At 55.6% G+C, this 16,901-nt stretch overlaps 6 protein-coding genes across 6 annotated transcripts; 4 read left to right on the forward strand and 2 right to left on the reverse strand.

Annotated features, from left to right (window-relative positions):
• The first annotated feature begins 181 nt into the window (after nt 1–181).
• On the forward strand, nt 182–1,478 carry B0H64DRAFT_397429 (bucentaur or craniofacial development-domain-containing protein). The gene is made up of 2 exons (XM_062803872.1): nt 182–593; nt 655–1,478. The coding sequence occupies exons 1-2, from the start codon at nt 268–270 to the stop codon at nt 1,331–1,333; spliced, it is 1,005 nt and encodes a 334-aa protein (XP_062659628.1). The 5' UTR covers nt 182–267; the 3' UTR covers nt 1,334–1,478.
• Nucleotides 1,479–2,611, reverse strand: B0H64DRAFT_474967 (thioredoxin-like protein). Its single transcript, XM_062808074.1, has 5 exons — nt 2,476–2,611; nt 2,345–2,423; nt 2,240–2,280; nt 1,699–2,185; nt 1,479–1,601 (listed from the first exon to the last, which is right to left on the reverse strand). The coding sequence occupies exons 1-5, from the start codon at nt 2,513–2,515 to the stop codon at nt 1,517–1,519; spliced, it is 732 nt and encodes a 243-aa protein (XP_062659629.1). The 5' UTR covers nt 2,516–2,611; the 3' UTR covers nt 1,479–1,516.
• Nucleotides 2,612–2,869: 258 nt separating this feature from the next.
• Nucleotides 2,870–4,160, forward strand: B0H64DRAFT_442449 (uncharacterized protein; the record flags this gene model as incomplete). Its single annotated transcript, XM_062806644.1, has 4 exons — nt 2,870–2,960; nt 3,022–3,221; nt 3,300–3,668; nt 3,855–4,160. The coding sequence occupies 4 exons, from the start codon at nt 2,870–2,872 to the stop codon at nt 4,158–4,160; spliced, it is 966 nt and encodes a 321-aa protein (XP_062659630.1).
• On the reverse strand, nt 4,088–6,538 carry B0H64DRAFT_163855 (kinase-like domain-containing protein). The gene is made up of 8 exons (XM_062798643.1): nt 6,168–6,538; nt 5,678–6,045; nt 5,418–5,612; nt 5,324–5,370; nt 4,982–5,269; nt 4,484–4,935; nt 4,357–4,416; nt 4,088–4,204 (listed from the first exon to the last, which is right to left on the reverse strand). The coding sequence occupies exons 1-7, from the start codon at nt 6,229–6,231 to the stop codon at nt 4,370–4,372; spliced, it is 1,461 nt and encodes a 486-aa protein (XP_062659631.1). The 5' UTR covers nt 6,232–6,538; the 3' UTR covers nt 4,088–4,204; nt 4,357–4,369.
• Nucleotides 6,539–7,837: 1,299 nt separating this feature from the next.
• B0H64DRAFT_323708 (RNA polymerase I associated factor, A49-like protein) lies at nt 7,838–9,287 on the forward strand (the record flags this gene model as incomplete). Its single annotated transcript, XM_062800623.1, has 3 exons — nt 7,838–7,991; nt 8,059–8,387; nt 8,445–9,287. The coding sequence occupies 3 exons, from the start codon at nt 7,838–7,840 to the stop codon at nt 9,285–9,287; spliced, it is 1,326 nt and encodes a 441-aa protein (XP_062659632.1).
• A 1,647-nt stretch (nt 9,288–10,934) lies between these two features.
• Nucleotides 10,935–16,427, forward strand: B0H64DRAFT_417652 (uncharacterized protein; the record flags this gene model as incomplete). Its single annotated transcript, XM_062805256.1, has 3 exons — nt 10,935–13,913; nt 13,967–14,239; nt 14,298–16,427. The coding sequence occupies 3 exons, from the start codon at nt 10,935–10,937 to the stop codon at nt 16,425–16,427; spliced, it is 5,382 nt and encodes a 1,793-aa protein (XP_062659633.1).
• Nucleotides 16,428–16,901: the final 474 nt, after the last annotated feature.

A 16,901-nucleotide genomic window follows, 5' to 3' on the forward strand; every position in this document is an offset into this window, starting at 1 on the left:
CACGAATTTATCCCACACAGCTGCGGGCTCGATGGACTCGCTGAACCTGGTAAGACTCGATTGTCCGTGTTGTGGTGTGCGCCGACAACGCGGAGCCGAGCGGGGGCGGGGCAGCACGGCAGGTGGAGTTGACAACTTCGCGCCACTCCACGCTCTGATCCACTTTTATTCTGCCTTCTCCAACACGACCCACCTCTCTTCGATTCTCGGAACCTTCTCCCGGCGTTGTTGAAATAGGCAGTACGATTAGAAACTCTATGCCTCAAGATGTCGGCAGCGCCATTGAACGAAACAGACTACGTCTCAGAAGAAGACTCCGATTTTGCGCCCGATGATGCCCCTGCGGAAGCGTCTTCTGCCTCGGATGACGACGAGCCCACTGAAACCGAAAAGCCGGCCCAAGGGAAACGAAGTCGCGAGGGTGCCAATGATACCGTGGAGGATGATGCGGGTTTCGAGAATTCCGGGGACGAGGCAATAATTGAAAAGGGTAAAAAACGGCAGAAGAAGTCCAAACGTAAAGATGAAAAAGAGGGCGAGGATGAAGGAGGTGAAGGAGGGTTGATCAAGACGCGTAGAATGCGTGCGGCCGAGTATGTAGTCCAGCTCTGTAACGCCGCGAATCACCTTACTCACATTATTCTCTATCCAAAGGAAAGCCGAAAAACGAGCAGAGGTCGCAAGCGGCCCCGTTACAATCGACGTGGATGCGCTATGGGCACAAATGACTCTCGAGTCGGGAGGAGGCCGAAACCCGCAAGAATCGACATCAACACAACCTAAAGTAGAACTTCCTAAGCCTTCGTCGCAGCCCAAGCCCAAACCAGTCCTCGAGAAACCCGAACAGTCCGATCTTATTCGCATAAAACGAACCTACAACTTCGCCGGCAAAGTCCACACCGAAGAGAAGCTAGTCCCCCGTGATTCGGCCGAGGCCAAGTTGTACCTCGCCGAAAACGGCGGCAGCGACTCGACTCCCCCAGATGGCGATTCCTCTCCCACGCGGAAACGCATGCCAAGAAAGGCATTTCGTTCCAGGTTTGAGCCTGTCGCAGCCGAGAGCAGTTCCTATCGATCGGACCTAAACCTGGGCATGTCTGATCGCCTGCGAGCGCGTGAGCTAGCCAAGGAGACGGATGCTAAGAAACTGAACACGGTGGAAAAAAGTAGGATGGACTGGGCCGGGTTCGTGGATCGGGAGGGTATCAAGGACGAACTCGAACTGGCGGGCAAGTCGAAGCACTCCTTTGCCGCCCGACAGGACTTTTTGGCAAGGAGCGAAGCCCTTAGGGAGGACGAGGCGAGGCGATTGCGGATGACAAACAAAACCTGAACGTCCTTGGTGTCGAGTAATATGTACATCGTATCGTGTAGGAGGGAAAAGGAGGAACCCGAAATGGCGTTAAAGGACATAATACCCGAGTGGGCTATAGATTAGACTGGTTCATTGATATGTTTACAAAGCACACTCCTTGCCTCAACTCTTAAAACCCAGAGCGCAACTCGGCACAACGTTTCAAAGCTTCCCCTTCTCCCCGCCTGCCGGCAGCAGCGTGACATCCGTGTATGGCAATCCCAAGAACTTATACACAAAATGGAACCTGCCACATGTTAATCAGTACCTCCTAACAACCAGACCAAACCCCTCCCAAAAAAGAAAAATAAAAAAAGACAGAAAGAAAGAAAAAAAGAACTCACCGATCACTCCCAAAAAACGGCTCCTCCCTCCCGCGCCCATCCCGAACCCACAACCACGGCGCCCCAAACGCCCCCTTCTCCAACGCCTCCTGCGTCGTCTTCTTCAACAGCCCCTTCATCTCCTCCGTCCCCGCCGCCGCCAGCACCTCGTCAACCTCCCCCTCCGTAAACAACAACAACGACGACGACCCCCCACTTACCGGCACACCCCTCAACGCCGCCCCCACCCCGGCAAGCGTCGTCAAATCCGCGTTGGGCGGCGCCCAGAACGCCTGGAACAGGTGGTGCAGCGCGGCGAGGAAGGTAGCGCGCGGGTGGTGGCGTTTGATGTAGTGCAGGCAGCGCAGCGGCGCGACGGTCATGCCGGATTTCATCATGTCGGGCGGGAAGGAGATGGCGGGCGGCGGGGTGTGCCGCGCGATGGAGCGCCGGGCGTCATGCATGCCGTAGGACGCTTTGGCGGGGAGGGTCCAGGGGGGGCGGTTGCCTGTTTGTTTTGTGAGGGGGGTTAGTTTATTGAGAAGGGAGGGGGCGTAGGTACCGGAACCGGCGTTTATGGCGCCGAGGAGGACGGGGTGGTATCTGTGGTTGATGTTAGATAGTTGGTGATGGGGTGGTTGGAAAGGGGCAAAGGGGGGTGACGGACTCGACTTCTACATTGTGAGAGGCGAGGAGGTCGCTGTTCTTTTGGAGTTCGAGAAATACGAGGTAGCTGTAGAGGGACGCTATGGCGTGTTAGTCCCCCTGGATCGTTCCATGTGAGAAAAGGGCTTTCACCAATGTCCAGATAACAGTCAATTTTGCCGCCCATTTTCATTCAATAAGTAAATAACTCGCAAAACAGAGACAGAATGGTGTCATTCCTGACCATAATCTCTAAGCCTTATCAAAGAAGTGTGGTCCTCATCCCGGATGTCTCATGCAGGGGCCCGGAAGAGGAGAACCTCGGCAGCCCCACATCGGCACCGCCCCCGGCGGGGGGGGCTCCGGCCTTGCGACCTCCGGCTGATCACTAATCCACAATTGTTTAACCTCATTGCCGGACTGACCCACCACTCGGGATCATGTAGCCGGATTCACCATGATATCAAACCTCCGTCCGAGACTAGTCAAATATCACATAGACGACTTACACAACATCCCGTTCTCATCTTCACCGGCTCAACTCACCATGACATCCCGCAGGGTAGCTCTCGTAGTCGGTGCTTCACGGGGCATCGGCCGGCAGATCGCCGTCGACCTAGCTAACGAAGGGTACGCCGGTAAGTATTACAGTCTCCCTCTCGAGCTCCAACCTTCAGAACCATACTAATAACCGTTCAGTCGTCGTCGCGGCCAAATCCACCACCCCCGAAGCCGACCTCGCCAAGTTTTCCCCCTTCCCACCAGACCCCAACTCCCCTCTCTCCACCATCACCACCGTCGCGCGCGAAATCACCCTCGCCGGCGGCGAAGCAACCGCCATCCCGGTCGACACAACCAGCTACGCCAGCATACAACAGCTAGTCACCAAAACCGTCGAGGTAACCTCCACCCCCTTCCAAGCCCCCCAACCCTCCCTCATCACCACCACCACCACCACAACTAACCCCCCGCACCAGACATACACCCGCCTCGACATCCTAATCTACAACGCCGGCGCCATCTGGTGGGCGCCCGTCGCCGGCACGCCCATGAAGCGGTTCCAGCTCATGCAGCGGGTCAACCCGGAGGGCCTGTACGGGGCCGTGCAGGCGGCGCTGCCGCACCTGAACCCGACGGACGAGGCAGGGAGGAAGAGGAGACGTACCACGGGGGGAGGGGCCCGGATTGTGGTGGTCTGCCCGCCGATCTACAGCCGTTTCTTTCGTGGTAAGGCGGCGTATGCGATGGGCAAGGTGGCGATGAGTGTTTTGGTGAAGGGGCTGGCGATGGATTTTGAGAGGGAGGGGGTTGTGGAAGGGGAGGGGACCGCTGAGGGGGGGTTGGGGGTGGGTGGGTTGTGGCCTGCTGTTGTGAGTTCTTTTTTCCAATATTCTTTTTCAGGTTATGAGGAAGCGGGGGGAGGTGGTGGGGGGTTGTGTGAGAGAGTGTGAAAGGGGGTGGAGGAGCAACAGGCCCTGCTTGGTTTTTCCTATCACTTGGCGAGAAGCTTCAGCTGACATGTTATCGTCTAGGCTATTGAATCTGCGGCGACGGAGCAGTTCACGCGCAAAGACGCATCTTACGCCAGGGACCTGCGCAAGGCCACCATCTTCTCGGATGCGGTTCTCGCCATGATCAAGGCCCCCGCATCCGTAATAAACGGCCAGCTAGAGCTAGATGAGGACTTCCTCAGGAAACAGGCGGGTGTCACCGACTTCTCCAAGTATGCCGTTGTTCCGGGGACGTCGCCAAGGAGGATCATGCCGGCTGAACTGCCGGATTTGACGGTCAAGGAGCAAGATGATGAGGGAATGAGGACTGATAGTTCGAAGCTCTAATTAGGTGGCTATTCTGGGGGTCGTATTTAGTTGAGGGTAGATTTCTGCAATGAGTTTTGCGAACTTCAAGTTAGCTGTCTGCTTTTCAGATAGCGAGCAAGATGTGTTCCAACACCACTGGGGGCCCATGAGTTCGAAGTATCAATGAAGAGATGGCCTCGAAGTCCCGCCATTTGAGTGTTGAATGTCACCCTACGGTTTGAGACTGCCTAAGCTCCAATGCGGTTGGCGGCGCTGTGCTGACATGCTTTCTTGGCTGCGATTGCCGTCATCTTGGTCAGCCCGCGTGCGCTCGCTGGCTATGAAGTGCGGTGAAGCCGTGCCTTGTAGAGCCATCTGTCTTTTGCTGGCAATGCCTCCACCTTCGTCGCCCCCGAGCGGCATGGTCGTCAGGTCCTCAATCACCGGGAACTTGACTTGTTGAGGTTTCCATGATATTGCGTTGTCAGCCTCCAGCCGCTTGAACATCTTCCTATCACTTTCCGGGTTTTGCAACCATCTGTGGTAGAAGGCCTGGCGTGCTGTTGGTCTTCTATTGCTGTCATAAGCCAGACAGCCGCAGATAAAGCTCTGGCCAGCTTCAGAAATCGAGCCTTGGGGCCCGAGAACAGCAAAGATGGTGCTCAGGTACGTGTCGACTTCCCCTTGGCTCTTGAAAACCACAGAGTCGAGACCTGGAAGCTCCTCATACCCAAGAATCAGTTGCAGCGACAGCATGCCCACTGCCCAGATGTCGACTGATAAACCGTGGCCTTGGTTCGGAACATCACATTCACTGTAGATGGTCAGATTGGGCTCTCCGAGGTTGTGGTGTGGCTTACGGTGGTCGATAGAACCGAGTCCCGACCTTGGATTTCAATCTCCCGGGGCCGGCAATGCCCGAGTCCCCAAAGTCTGAGAGCATGATGCGATACGGCACCTGCGGTGTCACACCGCACAGGATGTTCTCAAGCTTTATGTCTCGGTGTGCGACGCCTTTGCTGTGGATGTAGGCGACCCCTCGGAGAACTTGCCGCATAATAGATCGGATCGCCCACTCGTTTAATTTGTTGTATCTCAGAAGCAGCGAGTAGAGATCTCCGCCTGTCGCTAGTTCCGTGATCACATATCTACTGGAGAATTAGCTCTTGAACGCTCGGCCGTGGCGTCCAGGGGTGACGTACATCGTCTGCTCTGTCTCAAATGCAGCCTTGATAGGAAGTATGTTTGGCTAGATGGTCAGAAGGTTTGGTCAAGATGATTCCATTGTATCCATACGTGGTCCAGTGTGCTCAATAACGATGCCTCTTGGCGAATCCTCTCTACTTCCTTGGATGTTCGGGAGTATCTGCTGATGTCGTGGACTTTACAGACGACATGCTGTCCAGTTTCCACATCTGCGGCCAGAAAGACAATGGCATGAGCACCATCACCAATGGTGCGATCGGTGACTACGTATCGGTCCTTGAACATCTACGGTCCATGTTAGGGCGGGGGACAATAAAAAGCCTATGTTTGTCAAGAAAAATATCTCTTACCTCGATTTCCCGGCGCTGGAGTTGAGTGAGGGCGTACGAATGTCTCCAGTTACACGAGTTCATTAGCAGGGTATACCCGAGCCTCAGATGAGGGTGCGCTCCAACAGTGATCGTATCTCCATCTTCGAGCAACCTTGACGGGGAAAGCCCAGCTCCCCTTCCAATGAGCTGGCCATTCACAGCAGTCCCATTCGAGGATCCGCGATCACGCACAAAGACAAGGGGCGGGTGGCCATATTGTTCATCAACGACGACGGAGAAGATTTCCAAATGGCACCTTGAGACCACAAGGTCTGCGAATGCGACGTGGTTTCTGTTCTCATCCCGGCCAACGAGGACCGTCTTGTTTGGGAAAATCAGAAATAAACCTAAATTGCGTGCGTTAGATGGTTACGGCAGGCTGGGCCATGGGTCTCGGATTGTCGGTGCAGGCCTGGCGGCGCAGGCCGAGGGAGATCGAACTCAATCCGTTCCTGGTGATGATTCTTACCTCCATTTGGGGGATCTTTGCTCCTATCCTCCCACGCCACTTTCCCAATCGGCGACGACGACATAGATATGACAGTCAAAATTTATCTGGTTAAAGCAGCGGTTGGATGGTACATTGAGTGATGAATGGAGGTTGATCAGACTTAGAATTGACATTCTGGATGAGGCAAAACTACCACATCATGTCTGTTGCCTACAACTTCCAATATTTTCCTGACCAAATTTTCAAGCAAAACCTCAGGCAGCTAGCCTTCTGGACACTTAATTCAGTGATTGGGGATAAATCCAACAGTCGAGGAAGGAGCGCAGCTACGGGCAAGTTTTGTTTTCTTTTTCGCGTGAAGTTGAAGCTCTGGTGGATGCCCCACATCAAGCAAGCTGGAACGTCATGGAAGGAGCTTGGGCCAAGGCACGACTTGCTTGGTGCAAGCTGCGTCACCTGACTTACCCCACAGGGCTGCTTGCCCTCTGCCCTAGTTTAAGTCTACTTCCCCTCCCGAAAATCGAGCTTATTCTTTTTCTACAACCATCACGCCAATTCTCATCAAGAAGTCAAATGTAGGTACACCCTCAACAAAGACACTTCCTGTCTCATACTGACCCCGAATAGTCACGATGAGAGCGAAGTGGAGAAAGAAGCGCGTTCGCCGCCTCAAGCGCAAGAGAAGAAAGATGAGAGCGAGATCGTAAGTTTCGCCACCATGGTGGGAGTCGGTTGCATTGGTGCTGACAGCTCCCAAGCAAATAAATGCCCAAATCTACTCGACCTCAACCAGTCCCCGACATCAAGTTGGTCACCCAGCGGGTTGAGCACTGCGACTGCACCGACGGTCGCCTCGAACGCTTCCCCACTGTTTGACGCCGTCCGTACCCAAGCGGCCCAAGAAGCCTCGGCAACCCGTGGACTTTCAACATCCTGCCTTCCGTTTACGGCAAGGCACTTTGACAACTGGCTGGGATGCAAGGCACGGAGCGGTTCGGTGGTATCATGAGTTATGGTAATGATTGGTTGCCCGTCAATGAAGGTTGAGCTGGACAAAGGCGTTTAGCGGGACTCGGGCAAGCTATGCCTCGATAGGATTGCGAATCCGGAATCATGATTTGCAGGAATTGACGACGCTTGGCTTCGATATCATGGTGCATCATGTGCTCCCCCATTACCTTCGTGACCTGTCGTCTTGTGTGCCTCAACTGGATGCGGATGTTTTTACAGCTACATGTTGTATGTATTCGGTACCATGTTGGTATTGTATTTCCCGGCCGACTGTTTGCACCTTGGGACCTCGGCTGGAGCTTTCTCCCGACAGCTCGAAGCTGGGTAACGGAAACGCCGTTGCTGAAACCGATTCATTTCGACACAATTACAAATATGCTCGGTCATTGAATCATGTAATCTGCCCTGTCCCTTGATTTTTCTTGTTTCGTTACCTCGAGTAAGAATTTCCACTTGTCGTGTGCGTTTGGTTCCCGTCTGGAGCTCTGATGGAAATGGTGGGGGTGTTGGGTTGTGTGGGGGATGCACCTTGGGGCCCTGGCGGTCAGGTAAGAGCGGGTCCAGTCGCGGGCAGAAAAAAAAAGTTGCCAGGGGCGCCCTCCTCGACTAAGAAACGCAACGGGCCGGATGATTGCGATCTCGAGACGTCATCTTCACAGATTCACCAACCAAACACGATGCCGGGCTCAGCAATGAAAAAGCGGAGGAGGCCGGAGGACGATGCACATGCGACAAAGAAGAAGGTCGAGTTTCGAGAGGCACAACAGGCCGTCGCGCCTTCTTTCTCGGTTACCAAATTGCGAAAGCCGCAGGTGTCTCCTCCTGTAGTAGGTGAGGCTCCCCCCAACAGTCCTGGCTTTTCACAAATAGAGAACACAAACCCTAACTCTCAATATAGCCCTTACGCCCGGAATCTCTCTCCCCGACACCTTTCCATTCAATGTTTACGAAAAAGACGAACAGCCCGCTGTAAAGCGGCGAAAGGGCAGCGCCCCACCTCCGCCTTCCGAGATGGCACTGCACTCCTCGTCGCACAGGACCGTAGATTATACCGCTCGGGAGGAGAGGTTGAAGAGCGTGGATACACTACTCAACCACTTCCTTGCCGTCATCGATCCGCAGACCGGGGAGGTAGAAGTCATCCAAGCCAAAAAGATGGTGGTTCGCGGGACAGTCCGGTCGAAGCAAGCGCCAACGGAAGCGATGGAAGTGTCCAGTGGCAAACCGGTACGACTTGGATTTGGCGTTGAATATGGTTTGAACTCAACACTGACGGCTTTGCAGACGCACTCGGAGATGAAGATGGAACTGGGCGAAACCTTTGGCACAAAGAAAGCAAAGAAGGCGATCCAAGCGGTTGCAGAGAATGCTGAGCTCGCTGCCAATTCGCGCGGCAAGCTAGGCGACAACGACCGCGCGCTTGTGTACACCATCCGAGACTCCAGTCAGCATATGTCAACCCGCGAGGAGCTGCAGGCCGCTGTCGACCTGGCCCGACCTGTACCGCGGGGCAACTTCGACGCAGACGAGATTCAAGACGTCTATGTCCCGGCAGAAATCATTGGCGCTGAGGTGCTCAATGCGATTCCGGTTATGGATTGGCAAGAACAAGTCAGGAATTTGGAAGCGGTGCAGGTCCCTGCTCGCTTCGTCGCACACCGTATTGTTCGTGTGGCTGGCAACGAGGACGACGTACAGAGGCTGAAGCTCCTGCGTTATCTCCTTTGGGTTATCACCTTTTGGACGACAACCAAACAAGGCAGGGAGCGCGGCACCAAGAGCATAGCGAGGAGAGACGACCTGCGGGAGGCACTTGCGCCAGCCCCCGAGATGGTGATCGAGAACATTCGTCGCAAGTTCTCGGACAGTGGAGTGATGCGCAAGGCGCATATTGACTTGCTCATGACGCACTGCTGTGTTTTTGCAAGCATTATCGACAACTTTGAGGTCAACACTCTGGATTTGAGGGAGGATCTGAAACTGGAGCAGAAGCAGCTGAACCAGTACTTCTTGGAGATCGGTGCTCGGGTCAAGCAGTCGAAGATGGGTGACAAGGTCAACCACCTCGCCAAGCTCGCCCTACCACTGCAGTTTCCGAAGATGCGGCAGCCAGCAAAACGAAGATGAGGGGGTTTGATGAGTATTGCAGCTTTCTTACAAGTAAGAACGTAGTGCTGTTCTATGTACGTACAATGACTGAGCTCGTTGGTGCCCTTGATTGGGCCTGCCAATGCGCAAGCCTCATAGGTTCGACGCTGGAAGGGGAATGGTGGGCCACCCGTCCAAAACCGGACCTCGCAGAATAACCAATGATCTGAGACAACCGAGCTTCCTGCAACTTGATGGCTAGGCAAATCACGAAAGGCATGAAATCGCAGTATCAAACCACGCCGACTTCTTTCCCGGCTCACGTATTATGTAAACCTGAACTGCCTCGCAAAAGTGAGAACTTCAAACACTGCTCAAAGTGAGCGGGGCTCCGAGGTTGCAAACATCCCCTCCGAGCCCCTCGTCTGAGACCAGCAACCAAGCAACTTGCGCGGCCAGCACAGCGATCCAACCCTGCACGCCAGCCGCCCACCAGCTTCGCACTTACCACGGCAGGCAACCTAACGGGGACCGCTCCGGCCGGGGCCGTAGGGCTGATCGGAAGCCGGGTTGTGATCCCCAACCCCCCCTGGTCAGCGGCACCTTGAGCCGCATCAACCACGTGGAAACTTGGCTCTCCACAGCCCGCCCGCCCGCCGTCAGTCAAATCGCACACCATGACGCCATTAGTATTTCGCGATCACCACGTTCGCGATGCGCTTGGAGCGCGTTTTCGAGATGGGTTTGCGATAATGAATTACGAAAGCGCCGGTTCAACCTTTGGGTCGCGGGAGTTGCAAATATGATAACCAAAAGCACCACAACCGTGTACGCTCTATGAGAGCATTTGCCTTGCGTTTTTGTGCATCATGGCTTTACAATCGCTAATTGTCGTTCGCGACGCGGTCGCCGTGACTGAACTCGTCGGTCGTGAATTGCGAACTTTTGGAGGTGGTCATGAGGCGTTGCTGCCTGCAGGGGCGCTGTGACCCACTTTAACCCGCCGTCTCACGTTAATGATTGGCCGCATCCCGAGAATTCGCAGCCAACCGGCCTGCGCGAAGCAAGAAGAACGCGCGAACCGCTCTCCCTCGCTCGCCCTTTCGATCGTGCTTCCGGTGCACTCCGTTTTCTCTCCTCTTCGCCTTGGACCAAATCTATATCGTATTTTCATCGCAAAGAATTGGGAATAGGGTCTCCTACTTGTTGCTCTGGATCGGTATATCGCCTGCGGCATCCTTTCATTCGGCCGACGACATTGCCGTGTTCCATCTTCCCTCCCACGACTCCAACACCGATCGCCCTCTTGTTCAGCGTGCCTTGGCAGATCATCCCCAGCGCACCATTTCGACCAAGTTTGCCGTGTACATCCTCTCTAGCGATACAGTCCCTTCGCATCGACTTTGTCCATCGTGTTGATTGACGGAATTATCGAGCGACGTAGGTGCATTTTTTCGTTGATTCCCCCTCCTCCCCTCCCCCCAATCATCAAAGGGAATGCTCCTCCCGCGTTGCCCGAATGGTTCACATTAACGCGTTATTAGTAGCAACCTGTTGTATCCATGATACCGACATCACCGTGTTCTTGAAGACGTTGCCTGTGTCGGCTTTGCCGATTTTGCGTTTCTTGTAGCCGTTCAACCTTGTCATCACGTCCGCTATTTTGTCAGTCTCAACAGGTCGACCATGCCGTCGAAACGGAAACGCGATATCCTCGAGGGGTTTGATCCTAACAAGTCGGATCCCGAGGATGAGAATTTCGACCCTACCGATGACCGTCCTCAGCCCAGGAGCGCTAAGAAGTCACGCTCATCGAGACTAAAAGGACCCCGAAAGAAGTCCAACAAGTACAGGGGATCCGACATTGATGATGACGATGAAGAAGTCTCCGACAGTGGAAACGACGAATCCTTTGGCGAAGAAGAGGACGAGGAGGAAGAGGACGAGGATTTGCCCATGGGTGCGACGGGCAGAAGAATGAGGAAGGCAGCTGTCAAACAACAGTCCTACAAAGAGAGTAGTGAGGATGAAGAGGATGTGATCAAAGACTCTGATGGGGGTGACGATGACCCGGAAGATTCGACCCCAAAGAAGCCAGCTGGCCGCCCCTCCAGGATTGTGGTTCTCAAAACGAACCCGCGCGCGCAGCGAGCATCAAAACGCGGGAAGGAAGAGTCTGCGCCACCTTATCCGCCGGCTCGTCGGACGAGAGCTCGTACTGAGGAAGTAGAGGAACCGTTTGTGGAACTGTCAAATTCTGGAAGGCACGCAAGACCAGCAGGCGCTTCCCGCAGCAAAAGCCCCGAAGCCATGGCTCGGACAATGCGCGCTAACCGGGGCGGGAAAGGCCTCAAGAAACCACCCGCTCCCATCGAAGAGGCGACGCAAGAAACTGATCCTAAAGACGACCCTGACCAGGCTATGGATTCTCCGGACGAGCTTGCCCTTACTAAGCGCGAGGACGAGCCGGACGACCAAGGAGGAGAGGATAATGCAGGTCAGGTTGGGGAGGAACCCGAGGATGCCGCTATGGAGGATCAGCAACCAGAGCCTGCCCAGATCGAAGCTCCAGAAGTAGAGGGGGACGATGACGACGATGACGACGATGCGCCTGTCACTAGGCGAACTAGGGCCTCGAGAGCGAATGTCTCTGCGCCAGCCGTAGCCGAAGAGACTAACACCGAGCCGGAAACGACGAGGGGCGGTCGCCGTCTCAGACAAAGATCGGGGCTTCAAAACAAGAGCTTACAGGAGCCAAGTAGTGACTTTGAGCCCGGCGAAGAATCCGGCGAAGGCGAAGGCTCCGGCTCGGAAGCGGCGAAGAATGACGATATTGGCGGTGACAACGAATCCACTCCGACGCCTCGCGGGCGCGGCTCTCGCGCTCAAAGCCGACGGAGTCGCCGCAACAGGCAGGATTCCGGCGACGAAGAAGTCGAGCTTGACAAAGACGAGATGGCAGAGGAGCTTGAAGAACTCAGAGAGAGCTCCAGGTCGCGCCCACGTCGCACTCGCCGCCGATCACCGTCAATTCAGTACGAGGAGCGGACTTCCAATAAACGTCGCACAAAGCCGGTTAATTACAGCATCCCTGCAATTGACCCTGCCGCGCTCGAGGTTGAAGATGACGAGGAGCCGGTTGCGACACCCGCGAGGAACCGCAGAGCTGGCAAGGGTGGTGGCGGTTTGGCTTGGGAGCGGACCCTCAATACCACGTACGGCCCGTTCGGCGGTGGCGGTGGGGCTGGAGCGCTGTTCGGTGGCCCTTGGGGGACTGGAGCAACGGGCGGTGTGGATTCGGACAGCAGCGACGATGAAATGGTGCAGCGGTCTGGTGTTGGCGGCACCGTCGGCATGACACCCACAACAGCTGCGCCGCTTGTCGGTCTATTCAACACTGCCGGCCAAACCCATAACGCCGATGGCGTGGGAGGCATTGGTGGCACCACGCCGCAGGTCGGCAAGGTCAAGAACCAAAAGGCATTTGCCGATGCTGACCCCCTGGGAGTCGACCTGACCGTCGACTTCAGCAAGGTCGGAGGCTTACAGAGTCACATCGATCAGCTCAAGGAGATGGTTCAACTCCCACTCCTCTACCCGGAGCTGTTTCTCAAGTTCCACGTAACCCCCCCTCGGGGTGTCCTGTTCCATGGTCCACCTGGCACAGGTAAGACCCTCCTTGCCAGAGCCCTCGCCAATTCGGTTGGCTCTGGCGGCCGCAAAATCAGCTTCTACATGCGCAAGGGAGCGGATGCCCTTAGTAAGTGGGTTGGTGAGGCCGAAAAGCAACTGCGGCTGCTGTTTGAGGAAGCGCGGAGGACGCAGCCCAGTATCATCTTCTTTGACGAGATCGATGGCCTTGCGCCCGTGCGGTCAAGCAAACAGGAGCAAATCCACGCCAGCATTGTCTCGACACTCCTGGCGTTGATGGATGGTATGGATGGTCGTGGTCAAGTCATCGTCATCGGCGCAACAAATCGTCCTGACAACATCGACCCCGCCCTTCGTCGGCCTGGGCGTTTCGACAGAGAGTTCTACTTCCCCCTGCCTGACTTCGAGGCTCGCCGGTCTATCATCGATATCCACACCAAGGATTGGGGCATTTCGGATGACTTCAAGAATGGCCTCGCGGAAAATACCAAGGGCTACGGAGGTGCCGACCTCCGGGCGCTTTCCACAGAAGCCGCGCTCAATGCAATCCAAAGAACATACCCGCAGATCTACGGCTCGAAAGAAAAGCTGATTGTGGATCCTGACAAGATCACAATCCATGCGACCGACTTCATGATCTCAGTCAAAAAAATGATTCCCTCCTCCGAGCGGTCAACCTCGTCGTCGGCTTCGCCTCTACCACGCCTGGTCGAGCCACTCCTGAGGAACCAATACAGGGCCATTTTGAGGGTTTTGGATAATATCCTCCCACGACCCAAGAAGACTACCGCTCTCCAGGAAGCCATGTACGAGCCGTTTGAGGATGCGGACCATGGCTTTGGTAGGGAGGCCATGCACCAGGAGTTTGAGCGCTCGCGCATCTTCCGCCCCCGGCTGCTCATTTCGGGTGTGCCTGGGATGGGCCAGAATTATTTGGCGGCTGCTATCCTGCATCACCTTGAAGGGGTGCATGTACAAACGATGGACCTCGCCACACTACTGGGTGACGGACGGGTAAGTTTTTTCTTCCAGTGTTGATGACAAGGTATATGCTCACAATGCCATAGCCCATGGAACAGGTCATCGTGAGTCGGTTTACGGAGGTGAAGCGGCACAAGCCAAGCGTCATCTTCGTCCCCAGTGTCGATATATGGTGGAACAGCATCACCGACGCGGCCATCACGACATTTACCACTTTGCTGCGGAGCATACCGCCGTCCGATCCCGTTCTTCTTCTGGCGACGTCCGAATGCATGCCTGAACAATTAGCGCCCGAGATTCTCAAGGAGCTATTTGGCTTTTCTAAAAAGAACCGTGCCGTTGTCGAGCGCCCGGAGCGAGTAAGTTACGGGACACTATAAACCAACATATGGGACAACGCTAATTAATATTCCCTAGGAAAACCGACTTGAGTTCTTTGACAACATCATCGGCCATTTAAGGAAGTCCCCAACCGACTTTCCAGATCCTGTAAATCGCAAAAAGCGGGTTATCGAAGAACTCCCAATTGCGCCGCCACCGCCACCGAGAGTTCTGACCAAGGAAGAGATTAAAGCTCAGCGCAAGGCTGACTTGCACTCCCTCAACCTTCTGAAGATGCGTCTGCAGCCGATCATGGACCAGATTCACCGCAAGTACCGCAAATTCAGGCAGCCAGTGATTCCTTTCGCGCAGATAGCGTATCTGTTTGACGAAGCCGACCCCAATTTCGTTCGAGCCGATATTGTCCAGACTGAAAGCAGGCCGTACGAGATCGCGAAGGACAAGGAAGGCACTGATGGTATCCGGGAGACGGCCACAGGAAAGTTCTTCTACAACTTGGAGAGCACCACCATCGAGGAACGCCTAGCGAACGGCTACTATGCCAGACCCATCGACTTCTACAAGGACATCAACAGGCTGTACCTCGACGCCAAAAACGCTGGTGATCGAGACAGGACACTCAAGGCGAATGAGCTCCGCACCAATGTCGAGGTTGATGTGCATGACATTGGCCAGACCCTTGCAAACCAGGGTATCAGGTTCGAGGAAATCTTCCAGAGGCAGCTGCAGAGGGTCAAGGAAGCCGAAGAGAAGGCCCGCAAAAGACAGGCGCTTCAGCCCGTGGTTGATCTGATCCAGTCCGATATCCCAGGCGATGGCGATAGTGACTCACAAGGCCCAGTGGGCATCGGACTTCCCCTGACACGGGCTGTGCGGACAACAACCGCGGCCAGGTTCCAGCCGATCATGAGCCCTGAGTCTAATGGACATTCGGACATGACTGGCTCGCACCGGTTGACTAACGGCACGTCGGGATCTCGACCCGAAGGCGAGGACGTCCACATGGGCGGTCTGGATGACGACACACAACCCATGCCTGACCTGGCTTCGCCTCTTCAATGGCCTCATATTGGAGGTCGCCCGCCACTCGGAGACTCGACCAGGGCAACCGCAGGGACGCAGTATTCGCAGCGCTCAGCCATCACCTCGGTCCCTCCTGGCGTGTCCCCATCCGCCATCCTTAATGATGCGTCAACCACCAAAACATCAGAACTGTCCACCAACCGCGGGTCCGAGAACTGGAGCACGCAGCGCACCGACACGCAGCGGACTAACGGTGGTACGGCGCACAACCCAGACGATTCGTCCCTACTCCTCGACACTCAGGTGCACACCCAAGACTTGGGTCAGCATCAGAGCGGCCATTCCACTCTTCTCAGCCAGTCAAGCTCAAGCGGCAGGGAATGGGCACACTCCCAAGCAGCCGCCATGGCTCAGGGCATCCTCCAACCCCGGATGGGGATGGGCTCCATGGGCCCACCCCAAGGCAGTGCTTCTGGGTCCATCCGGATCTCAGACGACAATATCCCCTCCTCTTCTCAGCGCCCGGTCCAGAAGCCCTCATCCAGCGCGGGTAGCATCCTGAACGAGGAGCACCATAGTAACCACAATTCCCACAACGCCAGCGGCGGTAGCGGCGGTAGTAACAGCACCGGTCCCGGCACGCACACTCCCAACTCCGGGTCGGGGTCCGGGTCCGGCCCCAGCGCAACCAGCGGCAGCAAGGGAGGCCCCGGCACCGCCCTCGCCTTCTCCGCTCGCGGCCACAACTCCCTCCGGCAATCCGGCTCCAACGCATCCTCGCAGCAGCCCGTCATCCACGACGGCAGCCTCTACGACTTCCTCCAGACGCTGGCCGACCGCACGTCGGGCTGCAGCGTCGAGCAGCTGGAGCAGATCTACCGGGAGCTCATGGACGAGATCTGGAAGACGCGGCACGAATGGAACCGTATGACGGTTCTCAACACGCTGATTTCGGTCTTCAACGATACCATTGGCGATATCGAGCTGGTGCAGGGCGCGCTGGTCGACAGCCAGAAGCAGAAGGGGGGCAAGGGCGGCGACGGGGACGGGGATGGCGAGGTGGTGGAGAGCGTGGAGGGCGGGGTTGGGACGGCGGGGTTCGTCGGCTCGCAGAGCCAGAGCCAGAGCCAGGGGCAGGGCAACGTGGCGGAGGAGCCGTGGGTTTATTTGGGGCGGGCGTGAAGGTGACGGGAGTGAGTGGTAGGGGGTGTGAGGGTGGTTGGTTTGTTTGCTGGAGAGCGAGCGAGCGTGTGAGGCGGGCGAGGAGAAAATGGCGCGCTATATTAAGGGTTTTTTTGTTGTCTACTGCTGGGATTCGTTTCTCCTACTCATAGTTCCGTGGATGGGATTGGGTGGCTGGTTGGTAGACTGCGTTCTTTCCAGGTCTTGAGTTTCCTGGTAATACTTGGCTTGAGTACGAGCTCGCTCTTGCCAGGCAGAGCCATGGTTGCATATTCTGCGTGCCTGCCTGGGGTTATATTAGCATTATTATCGTGATTCCCATAGTTGTTGAATTTGATTGTCAAGATCGTGTACCAAGATCATCTGCCTGGATTCTGTTGAACGTGGTTCAAGCTTTTTTACTTTGGTTCTCCCGTCAGGGTTCGAGATGAAGGACTGTTCATAGCAACTGCCGAAAAGTGAAACTTGTGTTTG

Source organism: Chaetomium fimeti (genome assembly GCF_033439085.1).
Source record: "Chaetomium fimeti strain CBS 168.71 chromosome Unknown B0H64scaffold_4, whole genome shotgun sequence".
Classification (NCBI taxonomy): domain Eukaryota; kingdom Fungi; phylum Ascomycota; class Sordariomycetes; order Sordariales; family Chaetomiaceae; genus Chaetomium; species Chaetomium fimeti.